The sequence below is a fragment of the Nestor notabilis genome, unplaced genomic scaffold (genome assembly GCF_000696875.1).
Source record: "Nestor notabilis isolate BGI_N333 unplaced genomic scaffold, ASM69687v1 scaffold4336, whole genome shotgun sequence".
NCBI lineage: Eukaryota > Metazoa > Chordata > Aves > Psittaciformes > Psittacidae > Nestor > Nestor notabilis.
The window spans coordinates 126,036-149,184 of NW_009933174.1; the positions used below are offsets into that span (position 1 = coordinate 126,036).

At 37.6% G+C, this 23,149-nt stretch overlaps 1 protein-coding gene across 1 annotated transcript in view; it reads right to left on the reverse strand.

The window, feature by feature from the left end:
- LPHN2 (latrophilin 2) overlaps positions 1-22,608 on the reverse strand; it is a gene marked incomplete at its 5' end in the record, with an annotated part of 50,647 nt that extends 28,039 nt beyond the window's left edge. Inside the window, 9 exons of the mRNA XM_010016741.1 lie at positions 1-102; positions 2,042-2,225; positions 5,077-5,115; positions 6,151-6,336; positions 7,153-7,256; positions 7,803-7,898; positions 16,081-16,881; positions 17,818-17,829; positions 22,499-22,608. Of these exons, the coding sequence (XP_010015043.1) occupies positions 1-102; positions 2,042-2,225; positions 5,077-5,115; positions 6,151-6,336; positions 7,153-7,256; positions 7,803-7,898; positions 16,081-16,881; positions 17,818-17,829; positions 22,499-22,608 (1,634 nt within the window). The remainder of the gene's footprint in view (positions 103-2,041; positions 2,226-5,076; positions 5,116-6,150; positions 6,337-7,152; positions 7,257-7,802; positions 7,899-16,080; positions 16,882-17,817; positions 17,830-22,498) is intronic.
- Between the last annotated feature and the right edge of the window lie 541 nt (positions 22,609-23,149).

Sequence of the window (23,149 nt, forward strand, 5' to 3'; positions counted from 1 at the left end):
CGGTGCTTGCAGAGAGCTGAATAGAGTTCCCTCCTTTACTGCCCTGAGGAAATTTCAAGTCCTGCACCTGGCCCTCAGTAATGAGCACTGCAACATCCAAAACTAGGTAGACCAGAGGAAAGGGAAAAAAAAAACCAAAACAAGTGGTAAAGAAGGAGAATGCACAGAAAGTCTCTTGGCCAGATTGCAATATGCCAGATGACAATATTTCCCCCACTCTTTATTCAGTTTTCTCACACTGCTGTCCTAATTTGCCACCATAAAGGCAGATCTGTACCACATGCTGCAAGGACAATCAGTTTCTTTAACTAAATCCAGTGCACAGCACTAAAATGACAGCAATGTAATAGTGATAACATGACATCAAACTTTGTTTTTATGTGTGCCCCCAAAATATACGCTTAAAAATATCACACATGCATGTTGCAGACAAACGTTAAATTTTGACGCTCCTAATGTCTATGCAGGATCCTCTGCTAACAAATTTAAAACTTTAAATATTGGTTTAGATATAAAGTTTTAAAACAGTCAGCAAACAAATACCTATGTATACTTATGCCATGTGTTTAGCTAAATCAGTATTTGCATCTAAAAAAAATTCTAGTTTTTTTCCTAAACATGAAAAGGTTTATAGGTTATAGAAGGTATAAAGGTTTATAGAAAACCATTTTTTGGTTCTTCTAAAAAATATTTAAATTGAAAAATTAGATGCCACTCAGCCTTACTTCAGTATTAATTTTCTAACACATTGTATATTGGGAAGCCTTCATGGGATTACCACCAAAATCTGGATTCCCTTGGATATGTAAAATTGTATAGGTCAGAGTGGTCAATTTGTTGACAAATATCTGCATTATATTAAACTGGTCTAAGTATAGGTCTGTACTATAGACGGACAAGATTTATGAGATTAGGGAATTACTTCTTTCTCTAAGCCACACCTATGTATGTGTGCTGGGAATTCACTCTTGCATGGCATCAGTAATGTGTTACTATGACTTCAAGACAGCTTATCACAAGAAGTGATATTCGGACAAGTCTACTGAGCTCCACGGAACTGCTTGTGAACATCCCGAGAGAGATTTCTGTGACTCTACCCATATTCTTTCAGAAACAACTGGTGCAGTTACTTTGATAACGGACTGTAACACCTTTCCCCATCCTTTCCCAGTATCTGTCTACTCAAATTAAAAACTAGGCAGAATCATCTTCGACAGTTACAAATACGCAGACATTGAAATGTGAAAAGTCTCATTTCTGCAGTCTATTCCAAGTCTCCATCTCAGTACCCCTCAAATTAGCAGACGTTCAGCTTCCCTGTGCCTCACTGAGACTACATTAATCTCTGTAATAGGATGAAGGAATTTTAATTTTATGCATAGCAATGATTTTTGCTTTAACACACCCCGCGTACCAGTATCTGCACATCTCTAATACCAAACTCCTTCATTTCTCTGTCACCACTTAAATTCCAAATTATGATCCAACTAACTTCAGCTATTTTGCAGTCTCTGGAGCATAGCTATTCTGCATTATGGGAGATGTAGTTCACTGAACACATTTTTACCTGAAGGCAGTCATGTTTAATATAAACATTTGGCCTATGTTCTGAGTGCCTAAAATACCTAACTGGCAGAGTACGTTACAAGAAAGTAATTTAAATTCATTAGGAACAGTTTATATATAACAGGAAAGCATTTCTGCAGCTCTAGAGAAAGCAGTTAACTCAAAAAAATCCATACTCTGCCATTTAAGCACTCTTCATATCCATACATTCTCCTAACGATTTTTCAGTGGTAAATCAAGTTTGCAACATCAACCACTTTCCATTTTATACTGTATTAATGACACTAAAGACTAATGCTAATTTTGAAGAGCTAAACAAGAAAAGTGTGTCTCACCCACTTAGGATCATTTACCTTTCCACCAAACATTACGCAGCTCCTCTTTCAAAGAGTATGTTGGGCTCTGGAGTATTTTTCCTGACTTTGCATAAAGCAATGTGCAGGACTAACTTACGCTTGAAAATAAATGGACTTACCGATATTTTCTGTAGGCATTGAGACTCTAGTTGGTTCTAAGAGATTATCAGCCAAGACAAAAGCCCCTTCTTCTAACGTATCAAGTAGCATTGTGGCTGCATGGGCTTGTTCTGAAGAATTCATGTCCTTCCAGGACTCCAGAGCTTCAGGCCTGAGCAGGTTGTCCACTGTATCCACAATTGCCTGCATTCATTAGAAAACTATTATTAGGTCTGATTGCCCTAGGCAGCTGGGGAAAATTTCCAACGTTATCTGGTGACAATTATAATACTTAACTGTCAGAATGATTTACTGTGATTTAATGGCACTAGAAGACTATTTTCAACATAAAAATATTTTTCATCCTCTTGCTGGATAAGTGCAGTTAGCCACTAGCGTTGTGTGGTCTCTAAGTGGTAAACATGCAGATTTGACTCGCCTCATATCAGATACAAAGACAGTCTTATTAATGTGCTGAAAAATGTAAAAATAAATGCCAGAAGTTTTGCCTGAAGCTTTCATCTTGAAGTTAATGTCAAAATGTATGAATTCTCTTTAAAAATACTAATGCCCAAATTGGCATTCTGCAGTTTAGGCTGCAATGGCAATAATACACTTCTGGAAACTTAGCCCAACTCGTGCAGCCACAGCACTATAAACTATTTGTCTATGACAAACTGCCTTCTTTATTAGAGGAGGCATGAAATGAAGCTGACTCAATGGATATAAATTAGCTTGAGCAACTCTCACTCCCCCTCCTGATCCTGTACCTGTTCATAGATACTTAAAAAGATTACTAACTCCCATTCCTGCACAAAGGTCAGTTAAAAAAGGAAATCAATAGAGCAAACAAGATGTCCACTGACTGTCCCTGTTATCAGTGAAGGCAAAATCGTAAAACTGAATAAAGCTGCCATTTTAAAAAGTCTTTCTTGTAACAAGTCTATGATCATGTTTTAAGGTTCATTAAGCTGCATATAAAGTAACAGTAAATAAGGAAGAAGAAGAATTCCATGACATGATTACATTATTTTTACAAAATAATCCAATCAGAGTAATCAGTTAATCAATTGCAGGCAGGCTCTTACACTAATGCATAATGTATCTGTGCGTTGAGTATGCTGTGCATTGAGCACACCATGCACTGCTGAAACACCGTTTACTCTGTCCCATTTACCTAGTCATAATGTGTCATTAAGCATATATATAATTTGTTTGATCAATTTGAAAGCATTGGGAATGGAAACAGAACACATTGTACAAACAGAAAGATGTCGGTCTCTAATACTATATTGTGCAAATAGACGAATAGGAAAAGTTGGTCAAGGCTATTGTCAGAGCAACATTAATTAACCTAATCCATTTTAATATCCTCTTTCTGTCTGCATTGTGAGCCACCACGACCTTCCTGGCAGGTGGAAGATACTTCGAAGTGGCATTAAAGCCTTTTTTCTTTCTCTAATGGAAGACAGAATAGTCAAAATGCTCACACTGATACTGCTGCAGCCATTAACTAGAGTGGAACAGAAATTGGTCTGCAGAGGCCAGATTCATTAGTCACCAAGAAATACAGATTGGAGCCTCTAATCTGAGGTACAAATGAATCCTCTGTCACAAAGTGGGAACTTGCTTCATTTGCATAGTGTAAGTCAGCTTTTGATTTATACTTTCAAGAGGTTTATTAGTCTTATCTAAGCAGAGAAGCCCATTTGAAACCTACAGAAAATGACACTGGCTGGAAATTAAGGTTGTGCTATGGTTTCTTGTGTATCTACATAAAGCACTGACAGTACGTATTTGTTAATATGAAATGCTTTTTTATTTATTATGGGATAATCTAGCTCTGCATTTTTCCTGTTGAAAATGATCTCCTGCCCAATATTTCTGAGGTGTTCTCTCAGTCAGAGGCAAGTGTGCAGTGGGAAGATCACACAGCTGTTGGAGTAACACCATCACTGCTCATCTTCATGTTTACTCTTAAAAATGAAGTATGAAAACTCAAATCTACTCAAACCATATCTGCATTACTGTTAAAAAATATTCTCTAATAAAAAGCTATTAGTATTATTACTGAGAAGTGAATTTCTTTCCAGGTCTTTGTCTCTTTTTGTCAAATTTTTGCATAACTGGACATCTCCCATCCACTTTCAGGGATGCAGGATAAAAGCCAGAAGTGCCCTGTACACAGAAATGCCTCTTAACTAAGAGTCTAAATTATTGTATTATGTTGCAAAGTATTTCAAAGTTATTTTCAAAAATAATTTACATTTTATCTCAGAGAGTACAAGTAAAAATCAGTAATTTTAAAAGAAACTTTGAAAAAATGTGCAATAAATTTTTTCAGAGACAGACACGATCTGTTCTAGGACTTTTTCTCTTCTCAGAGGTGCGAGGTGGTGTTACTGGCATTGTATTGTAGAGCAGAAGCTGGCCACTGCAGACAACCATTCTACAACAGATGAAAAAAACTGAAAATCAGTTAGCAATGTGTTACATGCCTTCCATGTAGCCTGGTTAATGGGACAAGTGTCACACGTTTTACTAGTAAGGTTACAGAAATGTTTGTCTTTGCATTTTATCCTGAAGTCATTGAATCTGGCCTTTGTAACAACTCTTAAAACTGTAAGAAAGAGTGATGTCACTACATATAAAAATACACAAAGAACAAAGCAGGCTATATAATGTACATTTTTCATGCAAGCAGATTAACCCGTAACAGTCTTTGATATAAAATACTATCCAAGCTGAAGTAATTTCTGTTGTTAAGTTTTTCCCCTACCCGAAGTTGTATTATGAGAGAGAGATTTCCAATTCAGATAACCATTTCTGCTCTTTAAGTTTTGAACAAGTTGAGGTAAAAGAGGTATAAACTTTGATCTTTAATTTTTTTTTTTCTGAGTGTTATACCTGTGCAAAGCCAACATTTGTACAGCTGATATGGGGCACAATACACATTTATCAAAGACTGAAATACATAGGATCATGCAGCAAGATGATAAAGCGTGGCAGGTTGCTGAAGCAGGGAGAAAGCAGGGTGACAGCACAGGAGAGATACCTTAAGGTAAGCCCTGCATGTCTTCTCACGTTTTTGGAGCTTTTTAGTAAAAAAGAGAAAATGAGAAGTTAGACAAGTTCTGGAAAGCTCAAAATTACCAAGAAATTAGACTGGTGTTTCAAATCTTGAATTTGAAGTACAGCCTGGACATTGACCTTGCTTCTGTCCAACAATGACTATAAAAAACTATCACATAGGAAACATTTTTCCCCAGCCTTTATACAGGTGCCCAGATATCTTTGCCCAAGCGGTGGGATTTGTGTGAAAAGGTCAAAGGAGAGTATCCTCGTGTGGGCAATTTGATCAATCTCTGGGAAAACTCTTCTAACAGTAGCTAGGAACTGTAAATAAAACTATTGGAAAATAACACAGGAGTGCATGGAGATCTGTAGAGGAGGCTGAAAAAATTTGCAGCTTGTTGACTAAGCTGATGCAAGGAAGAGGCCGAGAAATACAGCATCTCCTCTGAGAAAAAGAGGAATGGTAGTAACACTTGTGATTTGTATTTAAACCACAAAGACTTAAGTTTTCTCCGAAATGTTTCTCTGAACATCATTCCTGAGAAAATACTTACTTGTGTTCTAGATACACATTGTAAGGTATTTTTATAAACATCAATTGTAAGTGATGTTGGTGTCTTTAAAAGGCTAAGAAAGTGCTATTATTCTGCAGGAAGTCAGATTAAAATAAAACCCTGCACCTATGCAGAATCCCACTGATTTTATTACATGTTCAGGGTTAAAAGGATCACTGGATAAACACGCTGATTTGTTACAGAATTTCTGAGAGCTAATGCCCATTTCCCTCACACTAGTTATAATGCATTCCAGATTTTAATAAGGGACACAGCTATGTATTTTAGGACCAGGCAGCTATTGTAAATTGTATCGTATTCCCTAAAGAAGGTAATTGCAACTTTCCGCTGTGTATTTACTGCTGTTTTCTCTTACATGTTTATTCCAGAACTATAAGCATGTGGAAACAAAGTATAGATTAGTATTTCTGCAAGGAAAAAAATAAAGAAACCAAGGGCAATGGTTATCCCAGCGGGAGAAGGTGACAGGAGGTGTGTACCTTGTTATAACTCCTTCCAGCAGAGTCTTTTTCACTGGGCCGCAGTTCCTGCAGCTGAGCATCCAAAATGTCCACAAGCTGCTCCATCAGCCTCACTGACGAACTAACATCGCCAGCAAAGACAGGTCCTTTGGTGTGTTTAGCCAGTTCATTGGCCAGACTAGCAGCATTTTCTCCACTTCTGATCTGAAATGACAAGTTTATATTATCTCAGCAGGGTCCCTTGTTCTGCTTGTGGCTCCTAATTCCAATTCCCCATGTACCTTTGTTGTGGTGAAATAACCATTTGCACATACATTGAAATCTGTAACTAATTGAGACCAATAACGTTCTCTTTATCTCAGAAGATTAAAGGTTCTTAGATCCGTGACACACAAAAGCAGTTCTTGACAGCCATCAAAACCAGAAATCAGACTGGGACTTTTGGGCTAGATATTCTGTTCATCCTCACTTTTATTTTACTGCCATTATCAGACAGTAAGAAATCTATTTGTTCATCCTAGTGCTTGAGGCATTTGAAAGTCAAGTAGCCTGGTACTGACAACAAATTATCCAGTTTTCATAAACTTAGTACATCTCAGTAGGGAAGAAAAACACAGAAAGTGGCTCTGTGCTCTAATCATACTGTTATTAATTCACTCAGAAGAAAATCTATTTATTACAGTATAATTTTTACTAAACCAAAAACCTTTCTGTATACCACAGTTTTTTGCTGCATGATTTACAATATTTCATTTATTAAGCAAATACAGCTTTTGTTTTTTGAACACCAGCAAAGCTACTTTGCTTTAAATAGCGATGAAAACACGTAATCACAGATTCAATAGAGGAACTTAAGAGGGAGACTGTACCAAAACACATATGCACACAAAGTACACACAACTCCTTATACTTTAAATGAACACACAGCAATAAAGACAGCTTCAACAAACTGAATTATTAATGCTCAGAGTTAAAATCCTTAATCACCAGTGTAGAGCAGATTAAAAGGTTTCAACCAACCTTCTGAGCCAGCTGATTTACCCAGTGTGAGGTGCAGTTGCTAAGATCAGGGCCTTTGGGGTTCCACATTCCCGTTAAGACCACGCAGAGATACGAGGCAGTTCCTACAACAAATACAGAAAACTACAGTGAAATGGAAACCATTTTTCTGCACACATTCAGGAAATCGACTACACTGTGCTCCTAAGCAATGTTAAATTCTGAATGCTGCTAATGGCAGTAGTTGACAATAATTGACAAAAACGTAAGGAAATAATGTAGATTACAAACAGCAATAAAAAAGTCAGTGAAAACTACCAGACGTTTTCTGCAAACAAACAAAAAGCCCTTGATTTTTCCTGGAGCTCATCCAGAGGAGAGCTCATAATGAGAAAGGCAGCAGTAAGCATGTTTCACAACAGTCCTCAAGCAAAGCCCTAAAATTTGACCTGGATTCTCAAAAGCACATGCACAAGGTAATTCTGTGGCTACGCTCAAATGCTGCTTCCAGATTAAAACTTGACCATTGCCTGTAGATACTGCATTCTCCAAGTAACAAAAAAATCGTGTGACAGGCAGCTTGAGATTAAAAAAACAATTCACCATAAGAGAGCAGCACATTGCTTTTGAAATGTCTGCCTGAGATCAAGATATATTTTTAAAGGCAATACCTCTTGTTCCTTTGGGGCAAGGGCGTTCAACCATCATTCCTCTTTGTGTCTGAGGCCAGCTAATCCCTCTGGCCTCAGTCGGTTCACAGAATCTCTCTGGCAAAGGGAAAAAACTTGTCACGGGAGGAATTTTGGTTGTGGAAATGGGTGGCGGTGGCTTGGGTCCTCTGCTTCCTTCCTTTGTTCCTCCAGCTAATGTTGTGCTTATGGGACCTTTCTGTGATGTAGTGCTAGTGGTTGACACTGTGGTTTTGTATAGCTCTGCTGAAGAGGTTATTGTCACTGCTGTGGTAGGCACTGCACAGAGAAAATTAGAGTAATAATAAAGTAAATGACTTCAAAATTATATATTAAGAAGTTCTTTATATGTTATTTATGTAGTTTTAAAGGATGCTCTTGTGTCTCCTTTATCTTAGTATGACTCTTATTGCTTTTCTGGGTGCCTAAGATACAACTTTGACTGATGTTTTTATTTTATTCCCAGCTCATACCAGTATGATGTTTCAGCACATTCCCCAAATAATCTCTTCTGTAATAAAAATTGATAGTTACATTTCTAAAAGCTGATAGGCCTACTGAGTTATCAATACATAACAAACATGCTCAAAGCAATTAAAGATTTCTTAATCACTTTTTCAGAAGGAATAACTCAATGGACAGAATCATTTGAATCAGCGTGCTGTAAACAATGTGGTCCAGCTTTAACAACAAAGGTAGTGGGCTGTAACTAATGAGACCATTTGAAAAAAACAGACCCCAAAACTTCAAGTCACCCAGTACACACCTTCCAGGAAAATAATTATGGTAACATCTTCCTACCCGGCAGCCATTCTGCTTGAGAGAGCTGCAGCATGCCTGATTAGCTCCAAACAGAAGTGGCACCTAGCATGTACGAGGTGTTCTTGTGTTCGAACACTTTGGGCCTTAACATCCCTTTCTGATAAAGCAGGTATGAAGATGCGACTCGTTCAAGCCAGTGGCAAGTACGTAGTTTAATCTTTTATGAAACACTAGGATCGGCTTAGGCCAAATCACTTCTGCCTGGGACTCACAGCTGCTCACTCCACTGACCCACATCGGGAACGCATCGCTGGAGCTGCTGAGGTACAGCCCGAGCTCTGCCAAGGTTCTGAGGCTTTGGAGAGATAATACCAGTTAATGCTAGTGGAGAACACAGCCTGGAATTCATGTTCATCAGCTTCAAATATCTATTGAGCAATGGCTGAAATAATGCAAGTGAGCAAAGTAACTGAAACAGTTATCATTAATTATTTCCAAATCTTAATTAGTGTTCCCAGTGCTTTACAAGAACATAAAAGCACAGATCCTTGTGCTGAGAATAAATAAGCTAATACCATGTATTTTTAAAATCCTGATACAAGAATAAATGAAACTCATTTATTATTAACATCAGTGGATAAAGTGGCTTTTTTCTTTTTTTCTTCTTCTGCAACGCCCCTGAACTCTGACTTACTGGACAACATATCTTCTGTAAGATAAATCATAAACAAAAAACAAAAGAAGCGCTGCCTCACTTTCTTTTGGCAGATGTTTTTTAAGTTAGTGTTTTGAATATGATTGACTTTCAGTAGTTTGGCAGATAATTATTTCAGAAGCCTTTTTCAATTATATTTCAGTTATATTAGGATTCTCAAATATGTATTTATCTTATTTTCACATGAATTCAGAATGGAGTTTTTGAACATCACAATCTGTTTTTAAAGACTAAATGCAAAGATGTGCTTTTCATCCCTCTCTTGCTCACAAATGAGGAACTTCTTCAGTGCTGTCTTCTCTTCAGTCTCATTCTTGGCTGCTTGAATACAGTCTGTGTAATTGTGCTAAATTCGTGGTGTAGCCAGCTACTACGAAACCCATTGAAATCCTCAGATCTGTTCTGCAAGTACTTGCCTGACATCTTGTGAAACCGCTGTAATTTTCTTTTGATTACAATGCATCCAGCTTTACTAGTGCTTTCCCAATTAACATTTGTCAAAAGCATTTGCAATCACTTGCAAAAGTGTCAGGCAACACCTGCTGAATCAGGTCCTGAGGAACGGGAAACTGGTGGGCACAGAGAATGATGCAGGGAACAACCAATTATTACTATCTATCCCCTAACACATTGTGCTAATTAGTACATATTTAATCACTGAAATGTGTATTAGCATTATTGCAATTACTACTCAAAACCTATAATGTTTAGGATAGCTTTGTCCCAGGAGCAAAATATCACCATAAGAATTCATAACAACTCTCTTAAGTCCGGTTGTGAGGTAACAATTTTCAAAACATATTCTGTGCTGCACCCTGAGCTAAAATATCCTGATGTCATTACTTTAGGTAGAACAATTTGAATGCTATCCATTAAAATCAGTTTCAAAGCTTATCACTTACGATTCAAAAATGAACTACATAGTAGGACATACTTTAGAAGTATATTTGTAACCTAACATTTTAGGAGAAAGACGTCAAAACCACCTCTTTCATAAAACTGAAAAAAATACAAGTAATTTCTAAGAGATTTTATCTTGAATTAAATTTTTAAGAAGAAGAAGTCAGTGTATTTAAGAGTATACCAGGAAACTTCAGACAGTGCTGGAAATCTGGGAATATTTGAGAAAATAAGAAACTACCAAACACATCACTTTAAGGAATACATCCTCCTTTTAGAAGGCAGATCATTTTATTTTTAATGACCTGTTGGAGAACATGATCTGCAAGGCCACTCTGCTGAGCTGCAAGAAGACACATGATAGCTGCCACCACCTGATGTGTCTCGTTCTGAAAGCTGAGGGTGATGGCATCTGCGGACTCACACGCAAGGTCTTGCAGAGTGCTTTACCAACAGAAGGTAATGCCAGTGATGATTAATATGCCACAACTAAGAAGAAGAACAAACTCCATGTTGAGGTTATTAACCTATTGTTCCAAGCAGCAGGGGTGAGCCTCTCTACAAGGCTGAAGATATGTAATTTTTGTCCAGTGCCAAAAAAGCCACTTTTACAATGTGCAATTCTATTTCTGACTTTTTGGCTAGGCTTGACATGCTGAGAAGAAACTCCAAACCTTTTTTAAGAACAGGCATGTCTCGTTATCAGCTGAAGACCGTCCTTGTGAAATTAAAAAAAAAAAAAAAAAAAAAGAAAAAAGAGCAATAGGAAGTAAATCCACAGACTCAAATTGGGGGTAATTAATTTAAATTTGTTTCATGCAGTTCCCAACAGCTGATGTAAACAGTTACGCATACTATCCGTTTCTAAAAATGAAGACACCACTGGAGTAAAACTTAACACCTGTTTAACAGTGTGATGTCTATAAAAACATAACACAATTGCCTAGGACAGCAGGGGAATAGTAACTTTGTTCCCCAACTGACAGTGAAGAGTAGATTTAGAGAAGGCACACAAGCTATCTAGTATTCTTTGCCAACAGGTTTCTATTCTAAGCAGGCATAAAATACATTTTTTAAAAACCAAGCCAAAACAAAAAAATCCCCACCCAAAATACAACTCTAACCTTAGATTTAAAATTGTGTTGAAATGCCCAGATAATGCACCACTTCTGAAATTACTAATGGTTCTATTTTCATCTCCATCATATAGGTAATTGTAGAAATCAGCTGCATGTATTTTTCATGTAAACATATGCTCTTATAGGACAGGTATTCCAGTGTATTTGGACATGTGAATAGCTATGTGCCCGCCTTTGTTTTCAAAAGGTGTCTTACACTGAGCTGCCATGTAAAGCAATGGAGATCTGAAACCTGTGCAAATCCAGATTTCCCTGCCTACTGCGTATTACTGCTGTGTATCTGTTTTCATGCTTCAGTGAATAGCAGGGAAGTCACTAAGACTCATGTAATTATCTATAGGTTCCAGCTATTATGCTAGCCAGCACTCTGTTGACCCTGCCAAATCCCGTTTAGCTGACAGTGAAATGTTTACACAGCCATTCATAAATATATACCCTGAAAATGATAACAAGTACGCCACAAAATTAGCAAAATACCTGTGATCAAGAAATGTGCTATCTGGCCCCTATTATGTTGTCTTTACTTGTACAACCACTCTTTAATCAACCTATAGTGTATCAGATTCGATATAACAGTAATGATCTAATTTACTTAACAATTTGCTGCATGACTTCGTTGTAGATTCTTGGTGTTACAAAGATTTAGTTGTATTAGTCTCCTATTATTTCAAGCCCTTAGTGATGGTATTTTCCAAGTTTCTGTTCTGTCCACACTCATGACATCCATATTTTCCTGCAGTGATCCAATAAAACTTAATGATGGGTATCACGGTACAAAAGGGGAGACAACTTCAGTTTGAACAATTTGCACAGTTAGCACAAATTGGGATGAGTGTAGATGAAATCTCTCCCTAACGCACTAACACAGAACAAAAGGATTTATCTTCTTCTTGTTACCAAGGAAACCCTACAATGTAATGCTCATATTAACTTTTTAGGGGGAAAATTCCCTTCATTCTTCCTGATCTTTTAACTTAAAAATCCTTTAAAACCTCCTGTTTCAGCAAGGATTCATTTGGTCCCTTGGCTACCTCCTTTAGAATGAATGTAACAGGACATACCCACTAAATTTACCAAGGATATAAAAACTCTGGTCTGTTTCAATTTTTTCATAGCGGCTTTTCGCAGGGCCTGATATATTTTATTTTGTTTCTAAATTATGGGTTTTATTTTTAAATGTAATTTTTAAACTTAACCTCAGAAAAATGGGATTTACTGCAGTATCTGAGTGGTACTTGTCAGCCATAGCTCTGAAAACCATTTCTGCATCTATGTCAAAGATGTAGACTGAGGCGTAGAAGAGGCTGAATGTTTTACATGTTGCACTGCCTTGGCAGACACGTTGCAAATGCCAGGAGACACAAGCACTGCAGAAACAGGATGCCTCTGAGAAAACTGCAGCATTTCCTCAGCATCAGATGTGTAGATATGGTGCACAGGGACATGTTTTAGTGGTGGACTTGGCAGTTTTAGGTTTACAGTTGGACATGATGATCTTAAGGGCCTTATCCAACCTAAATGTTCTATTCTACATCTATGTACTATATTCCCATGGGAAGAGAGAAGACAAAACAACACATGAAGAAGGAGGTGAAGGGAGAGCAGCAGACTGCATTGTCAAGGTAAAACAGTAGCCTGGCTGCCACATCCGCTAGAAATCTGTAGAGTTCTCCTGAAGATTTAAGATAATAAAGGTACAAGGAGCACATAACGTGGACAGTTTAAGAGGAGAAAATGGCACAGGTCTGCAGCAAGGTCAAGGTCAATATCAGGTTAATTATAGTGGTATTTCAGAGGTTTCAATAGGTAGATTTAAAAATGAAAGAAACAATAGAAAGAAAAAGGCAGGTGTGGGGTCATGGATGAGTCCAAGATTTTGGCTCTGGGAGCAAACATAAACCCTTGAGCTCAAAAGTGTGACTCTAATGTGACAAATCCATCTTTCATGTAGGAAGAAAGACTGTTGTTTTTGAAGCACTTGGTAGTTGGACTTTATGGTGTAGACAAGAACTGATAGCCAAGACAGACAGATGAGAGGAAAAAAAAAATCAGTATGTGTCTATATATCATTATTGCTCCCACGGCAACAGAGGGAACACAGATCGCTGAGTTTCCCTCAATGGCCCCAAGTTAACCGTTCGAACAGAAATGGCAACGACTTCCAATTTTGAGGCACTGACCTTGTGACACCATTAAATACTTGATATTAAAGTACCACTGCAAAAGACACTAAAAAAAGGTTCTTGTGTAGGTGACTTAAAGAGTATTATCCTATGTCTTTGAGTAGATGATTAAGTAATCTGAGTCAACAACAAAAAAACCCAAACCAAACCAGAACAAAAGAAACACAAAAACACCCTTCATCAAATGTGCTGAAAATCTGGTCTAATTCTGTATGAGACAAAAAAATCCAAATGTGTATTATACATATAGATCCTTTAACTGTGTAACAAGAGAAGGACTGATTTTTTATACAGACTCTATGCTGAAACAAAGAGAAACTGAGAATATAATACAAATATAAGAGAGTTAGAAACTATCCAGAATCTTTTCTTGGTTTTCCAGCAGTTTTACATTTCAAGGACAATTATATTAAAAAACTTTTCCTTTAATTTAGTAGCCTTTAACTACAGGCAATTGGCTTAGGCAAAAGAGGAAATGAACTGAAACATATTCTTAGATCTGCTATGTACAGATCCATACAAAATTAAAATTATGGGTGTTGGCTTTATATAAGGAAAAATACTGTTTGCAAATACATGCATTACATATTCAAATAAACCCAGCACCTTCATATGGTTTCTATGTTTTGAAAAGGCCATAATCAAACTATATTTACTGATGTCATTATGCATTTAAAACTCAAGCTCATAAATCACTCAAAATAGACTCCGTCTCTGCCTTCATGGGTGAACGGGCAAAGAGCTCAGACGAGAGGCAAGCACCCTGTGGTGTGCCCTGGACCCCTTCTTGCCTAAGTCTGGTTGGAATAAACCATTTCTTCTCCTTCCTTGCACGCCAGCAAGGAACCCAGGAACATTAAAGAGTGCTGGTGGACACCCAAATCTCTTTCTGGTATTAGATGGGATGTGGCCAGCACATGTACTGAAACTCACGATCTTGGAGACTCTCATAATAAAAACATTAAGAAATGTCTTACTTGAGACCTTTGATGTTTTACTAAGGCAAAGGAAGAATTCCACAAAGCCTTTTCTTCTCTCCCTGCCCTTCCTTAACACTTTTTCTTCAATGCAATGATTTAAAGATTAGCTTTTGCCACATTCATGGCAGCTGCCTGAACTGTGAAAGCTCCTTAGAGCCTGCACCTCCATTTTCCCTGTTACTATTAAAGCTTTGGAGAATTTAAAATGTATCTTCATCTCAGTTAAACCGAATGAAAAGTGACATGCATGAGAATGTATGAAAATGAAAGCTTTAAATTTTTTCTAATTACATAGGTGGGTATGTCTCTGCAAAGAGCAGCCCCAAAACCTCCCTGAGGAATGGACTAGCTTGATATACAGGACGGCTTATCAGGACGGCTGCCCTTGCAGCCAGAGCTCAGTCCCCAGACACCCGAAACCTGTCTGAGCCTGGCCATGTACTGCCAGGGACTGGACAGATCATCACTTGGCTCTGGAGATCACTCATGTATCAGTTCTAAACTACCTTGTTCTGCTGTGTACTGCGTACTCGTTTACCTGGAAAAGCTCTATGTATGTTGATATAATCGTGTGCACACTACTTAGTTTGCAGTGCTGTGCCTGAATCAGCTTCACTGAAGCAGGATAGCTACCTTTCATGTGGAGAAGCCATTATTACTACTTTTTTGAAGTAGAAAAAGCGGCTGCTAAACATGCATACCAGTTAGATGAGAGAAGTGAAGTATTACCTTCATTGCTAAAGGAGCTTATCAACATTCCATTCCTTGCTGTATGCATCTTCTGCCACGGAGCGTTTATCTTGGTATTTACTCTCCTCTGCAGATGTTAATATGCAGCTGTGCCTGTTCATGTCATTTTTAGAGATTTCTGAGCCCTCAGGAACTCTGTTTTTTTCTCCTCTTTTGGCAGTTAGTGTCTTTCCTTTTAGCTAAGTTGTTCTAACTTCAAGTGAGCTGAACTGCAATTGTAATGGACTTATAGAGAAACCTGCTAAAAACATGTTGGATAATCTTGTCTAACCTGGCATTAGAAACTGTGAAAATAGGGCTGCAGAAAAATACTTATGCTTGGTATTGCACATTAACCCCACACAGCTCCTCCGGGACCTTTCAGCACACATCACTCCCAGCTGCTGGCGCCAAGAAGTTAAAAGGTCTGCATGTATGTTGTAATCGATTCAGAAGCCAGGTAACACCGAACGAATAGGAACAGGCTTCTGGCTCAGGATGAATGAACTCAAACTTAGTTTAGCTATAGAAGTCAAAACGACTGATGGTACACAGTAAATAAACAATTCCTCAACTCGCTCTTAAACACAGAAAAGCTAAACACTTGTATGAAAAGAAAAAAAGGCAAAAAAAAAAAAAAAGCACAAGCCTCTAAACCAAATAAAGAGATTCTCTCTCTCTTCACAGGTTCTGCGAATTTGCCTTGCACCACTGTAATTCTGTATGGCACAGACAAAACAACTTTTCCTCGCCTTTCTGACAAGAGCTAAGTCTTAAGACAAAAAATATCATAACACAGTCGTCTGAATGGAAGTACAAAGAGATTAAAAATGAGAAAACCCAAATTCTTACCTTGGGCAGGATCAGGGGGGCCAAACTCCAAAGAATATCGCAGAATGAAGTTGTTATTCCACACATACAGCTGGTTGTCTCTGGGGTTGTAATCCACTGCGGCGATGTACTGGTACTGGTTGGGGAAAGGAATGTCCACATGCTCGCCTCTGCTTAACCGGGTGTTGTAGATGTAATCAATGGCATTCTTGCCGGTCTCACTCTCATTGTCCTGATACACTGACCGCACTACATACAGGACACCACATATCATGAAAGCATTGGATGCTCCCCGCTTGTCGTATGTCGTTTCCCAAGTGGCTTCGAAACGCAGGGTGTAGGGATTCAGCTGGCTAAGTACTATCATCCCATTGTTTTGCTCCGTAGCATAAATTACCCATAAGCCATTTTCATCAACTGCCAAGTCAATATCAGTCTTTCCCCCCCATCGGTATGGAGAGGTGTCATGGTAATTAGCATAATTGATTATGGCCTCTCCACTCTTAATTCTAGTCCTCAAATCGAATTTTACTATGTTCCTAGTTCTTTCCTTGTTAAAAAAGACAGCGCCATCATACACTACAAATCCAGTGCCATCCACTCGATTCGGGAGTTTGTACGTCGTCTGCTGGCGTCCATTTTGGAAGTCCTCTAAAGAAGCATATTCTATCAAAGTATCGGTGCGATATGGAGTCCATGGCATGAAGTATATTTTATCTGCAGCCTGAAGAGGATCTTTGCACCAAGCACCTGCTTTTTGTTCAGCTTCATATAAATACGGTGAGTCCACAATTGCTTTCAACGTCCCCGGGCAAACAAAAACTAACAGTCACAGAGAGAAGTAAGACAAGAATTATGTCAAATTAAGACTTTCTCATAGTAAAAGGAAAAAAATAAAAGGAAAAAAAAAAGGTAGGTAAATCATAATGACTGTGTCAGGAAGAAAAAAAATCAATTTAATTGGCACTAGATTATACCTTATGTTATAATTAATGCAATTATCACCCTTTATCATCCACTTTTCTTAAAGTTACCATGTTCTTGCTGTACCAGTATGGAAAGTGGATGGGAACTGTTTTCACTAGTACAGACCAAGGCTCAATGGCATACACAGACAGCTGAAAATGTAGAGCTACTCCTGCATTTTCATCTTAGACTTTTAGTGAGTACGCATTAACGTTCCAGAGCTTTTAACTGGTGTGCAGCAGTGCGCTATGTCATTTCAGTCCAAAAAAAATCACATCAACTTGTTTAGAACTTTAAGAAGTGGTGAGGCTGAAAAAGGAGGTGCCTCGATTAAAAATAAAGGAACAAAACAAATCATCAGGTATATAGAGAAAGCAATTAGGAGCAGAGAAAACAAAACACAACCAAAGCAATGAATGAAACAGACCAGGAAACCCTGTAACCATGGCATGCTATGGAGAGGGTTCTGGAAGCCAGGCAAGATGACACTTGATTAACAAGAATTTACCCAAGGGTGAGAGAAAGAGAGGGAAAAAAAGACAAAGAGAAAGGGAGAGAAAAAAAGCAAGGGAGTCTTCCCTCCAGCCCAAGTATTTCAGACACTATACCCCGCCACCTACTTCAAGCAGCCAAGTCACTTTATTGCAAACAGTCGACTTCTTTATGAGGTGTACTTATGAGATCCTGCTGATTATCATAATATAAGAGTGTTGTGGGAAGGGGAAGGGAAGAGGTTAACATCCATAAGGCACATAACAAGGAGCTGGGGTTTGGACTGTATACGTTATTTACCTTTTTGCTCCACTTCTATTTTAAGCATCGGAAGAAAAATAAAAAAGTGCAAGGAAAAAAGAAAGAAGATTAACATAAATTGACTATTAATCTAAAGATTAAATTAGTAACAGACGCTAAATATAGGGAGAATAAGAACTGCACTATATTGGATAAAGAGAAACAGACAACAGGAAAACCTAGCAGGAAAGAGATTCTACGGTTACATAAGTGAACACGGATCAATCATTCTAGTAGATTAAGGAGGCAATACAGATATGTTGGCATGTAGTTTCACTTAGTGAACCTGAATAAATAATGAATTACTTTACTAATGCATGCTATACATATTCTTCTTCTTCTCAAAGTATAATGCTATCAAGTTGGTTTTTAAGTGCCACACTGATTTATCATATATGTGTGAGTGCACATATACATATTATGTTAATTACGTAATTATAAGCACAAAATGCAGCATATTAATTATATAGGTTTGTATGTGTGCTTATTAAACCTTCTCCCATCTTTGCCCCAGACACCCCTCTGCTTTTCTTTCTTGTAAAGAAAGCAGCTTGCATCCTTTGGCTCTCCTTAGGCTTTATTTTATTTGTTTTCCTGAATGTTATCTTGAGAACTTTTGCCACTTCTTAGTCTATAACTGCAAAATCACACTAGAAGGAATAAGCAAAAACATCTAGAAAAAAGAAGCAAAAGCACAGTAAACAAGAGGAAAAGAGAAGAAAAAATTAACATTTAGCTCATTCAGATATTCTCCAGCACCATCGATTAAGCCCGAAACAGCAAGCTAGTATGCAAGGACAGTCATACTAAGTGTTTAAACAAATATCCACCCCGCCACACCATACATGGAAATTACAAACCGAACTCGATTAACAAAGTTATATTACTATAGCAATTTTTCCCAAAGGAAGTTTTAAGCAACATGTTACAGGAAAACATATAGCTGAAGTCCAGCTAGTAAATAGCTTTTCAATAATTATTTGCAATAAAATCTATTTCATATACTCAGTAGACTTTGAAGTAGGCTCCCTTAGTTTCATAAAATGAACTGGAAAATGACAGATGTACCAATCTGTGTAACAGTAGCTGCTGATACCAAGGAAGTGTATCAAAACTATCTGCACAGCTATTACCTTTTCAGTATTATCCTGAAGAATGTATGTTTCACATAAAGTTTTGGATTTTCAGTTTCATTTAACAAAATTACATATGATTATCTTGAGAGAATGGTATTGTCTGAGCTGATCTAGTGTTTCTTCAGGGAACAATTCCAAAACTTTATGAGGGAGTGGGAGGGGGTTCACATTCTCAAAATGAGCAGTACTTTTCCTAGCCTTTGTTCATTTATACATCTTTAGGTAAATACTTTTTCTTCTGCAATTTGTTACTCTTGAGTTACCCAAGTAAACAGAAGATGTATTCTGAGGTGAATTCCTGCGTTTCACAATCAGTGTTAATGACTTTCAGATGATTCTGTTTGTGAATTTTTATGCATGAGTTTATTCCTTGCCAAAGCACAATATTGATATTGTACCTGCTTAGAATTAGTAATAGGAGAGGGGGAAGAAGATAGGGATACTAAAATCATTACTGGCATGTCTGCTCTGTGTGCTTTGGTGTACAGCTGTACATTTTTCAGGGACAGATGGGCTTATTGAAATAAACAAATGCTGCAAAGTCCAATCAATACAGACAGAGAGAGAATAAAACACTTAAAACGTTTTCTATTGAATTCCTGAGACCAAAAAAAAGCTTAAAATAAAAATGCACAGATGTACAAAATGGTACTTTTGATGTCCTTCTTTATAAAAGGGCTGACTTCTGTTATTCAGTCAAAGCGTCAACATACATTGTGCAGCATAATTGACATAAATGTCAAGTATGGTACTCTCAATTTCTTAGTAATTTAATCAATAACACCCTTATTTTAGGACAAAGCAATGTCTATCAAATATGTTAAGAATTTTAGTTCCAGAGAAGTATCATTGAGATAGCTGGGGGTTTTTTTGTCTACACTTTGAGATGCAAAAAAGGAAGTTTTTAATTAAGTACTTTCTTATGAGGGTGACCAGTGTAGAACCCAGAGAAAGCTCAATCAGTATGTATTATCAGCCAAGCAGCTATGTATTTCTGGAGGCCAGCAACACACAGAGGAGCTCATAAACTGCATTTTGTACAAGGGTGACACCAACTCCAGTATGTAAGAACTCCCGACTTTCACCACAAAACCTGGTATGATTGCTGTTTGTAATCTTTCATGGTCTGAAAGGTGCCACAGTGAGACAGAGCAAAATTTGCAGTCTTGAAGTAACTGAAGATGAAGTTCAGAAAAAGTAAGAAACTCACTGAACTTTTTGTTAGAAATGCTGTGATCACTAAACCCCTCCCTTCCTAGGCCCACAAAAGCCTATCCCGCCTTCCTAATAAGTCTCTTATGCTGGGACAGATGCTATTTGCAAACCTAATGATTTCAGTCATTCCGTACGCTTAGATATGGAGCACTGGAACAAGTAAGGGAGAAAAAAATCAGACATGGTAACTGGAATTTATCAAGCATCAGAAAAAAGTGACTTGGAAAAATACCAGAATAGGCTTTGTGGGACAGGGAAGAAAGATGGTCAACAATCAAAACGGCTACTGAAGCATAATGTGGTTTGAAATCAAACTTCCAAACTGATTATAGCAACTGGCAACCTTTTTGATGACTGCTGGTAATGACGAGTGATGCCTCTTACAATTCTGGAATTTGGCATAATGTCATCACTGTACATGCTGCAGTTGACAAACTCAAAAACTTAAAAGAGACTCTGAAATACAAGAAGCATCCAGAATCCTGAATTATGATAGACACAGAATTACATAATTCAAAGGCTAGGCCAATGCAATTGACAGTAAACAAAAATAAACATTTAAAAAGTAGAATATCTACATGTTAGAACACAGGGTAGGCAGCGTTGTGGCACTATACTTCAGAAAACTGGAAAAGAAAAGGTTCCTGTAGATAGCAATACCCAATCGGTAGAACATATCCACACTTCTCTTCCTAAAACAGCACAAAAAATTATGTTTGAACATTATTTGCATTACGCTTTTTCTCTACGAGCTAGCCTACTGGAACTGGAAACGTAACCTCTTGTCATTTGACTGACCTCATGGTTTGGAATCAGATGCACTGCCCTCTTTCTGAGAATTTGGGAATGAAAATAATGCTAAAGTGGAAATGATCTTTATGGAACAAAACTTCGGTTAGATTAGGGTAAGACATAACTCCTCAAAAGTGGCACGAGAAGAACACTTAGAACAAGCCACCGATACTACACACAGGAGGAATGGTACTAGGGATCACTGTATGCAGTAGGCTTCCAATCCTACAAATGGTACAGGAAAAAAAATCAGCAAGCAACCATTTCACAATGACACAGCAGAAATGAAGAAAAAAGAGATGATCTGTGTTTGGCCTTTAACAACAGTGAAGGTTCAGTGTGGTGAAGCAGTATAAAGTAGTGTTTTGGTTTAAGACGTCTAAATTTAGAAGTTGTGCAGGAAACAGCACGGACAGTTTTGACATAGCTTTGCTTATGTCAGAACTCAATTCCTTCCTTTTTTGGATATATACTGTCACCACAGTGTTTTTGCATCTCAGACTTGGCCTGTTTCCTGTACCAACAGAAAATGTGACTTTGGTTAAGGATTACTGCAGATTGAGAAATTCACACTTAATAGTAACTTAAGGGAATGATCAGTGCACTGCTCAAATTCCACTGCAAACACAGCTATTTCTCTGTTGAATTACAGGACGAGGGAGAAGTCACTGCAAAGAATGACCTTACAAGAAAGCAAATCCAGTTAAAAGTGTTGAATCTGCAGAACTCTTATAAACATGCATGCATGTCAATGAAGAAAAGCATTAATTATTGCAAGGAAGTAAGAAGTATGTCTAAAGCTACTGAATTTTGGCAACAGAAAGAATATTGTACAGAACTTCAAATTTCTCTATCTCAATATGATTTCAGTATTTGTTTTCAGTGAAAAATTCTGTTTTGACAGCTAATTCAAGGCACAATTTTTATTTTTCCTTTACATTAAAAGTAAACATTTCTTTCTCACTCTTTTCCCCATTGCTTTTAAGAACCAAGTTTAAGTAACTTGTTGATTAATTATTCACTCTGAATTTGTGTTCACTTCTATGTGCCCCTGAAGCACAAAGTCATTTTAAAATGTCCCCAACCAGGTCATTTGCCTCCGAGTGTCAGTGTTGCGTTTTGCTGTGCACCCAAATTCACCACAACAGCAGGTAGCCTTTCAAGTAGATCATGATTAAAATTGAAGTCAATTCCTGCTTTAGAAGTCTGTGAGCCAAGCCAATTTGTCAGCAACTGGTAGCGGGCAAAAGTACAAATTTCTATCTGGCCTATTGAATAGCTAATTTGAGTTTGTTTTCTGGAAAAACAGTAGCCTTAAAAGCCAAACACTTAAGAACACAGACAGACACTTGGCCAGCATCACACCATGGCTTCCTTCCACACTTCGTGAAGCTAATTGGAGGCCCTAGTCTGCAAGTGCTCTGCATGCATAATGGATCCGTAGGCCATAAACATATGCTTCTTTTCCATGTAACAGCACTCCAGCTTTAATTGTGAGGGCCAGAGGAAGTGAGCAAGAATAAAAAGATTATACTTACTGTAAGGAACACATTCATACTGAACTTCTAGATACTTGTATGTTCCAGGACAAGGATCAGGAAATACATCTGATCCAGTAACTACTATACACTGTGTTCGGTTGTTGCACCTGTAATGGGAAAAGCAAGCAAGCTAATTAATTTAAAATTACATTTAATTTGCAAGTTCATACTAAGGTACTATATGCAGTGCTAACTCACTTCACACTTGGGCAGTCCAATCCATAAGACAATTATTATAAATCCATAAAGTCAATTAATACTAGATCAGTCAAAGTCCATAAATAAGGCTTAAAGACAATATTTAATTTCAGGCTTTATACTTTTAAATTTGGAGATGAGTGTTATCTCAAATGTCACTTGTTGAAACTGATAAAAGATAGCTGTCCCAAATATATACTGATTTGATACTACTGGTCAAAAAAATCAAAGCAAAATGCAAAGATGCTACAAAATGAAAAAACGTGTAATTTTGAACACATACAATAACACAAATGAGCAATTCTTCCCATCTTTAGAGATATACATTCTCCTGAATGGTTTAACATTTCAGGGAAATTATTTTGGTTGGAAGAGTTACTGTAGGCAAAGAGCATTAGCATTTCCACTTTAATTATTTTACGAGGATTGGTGGACTCTAAGCTTCCTCTG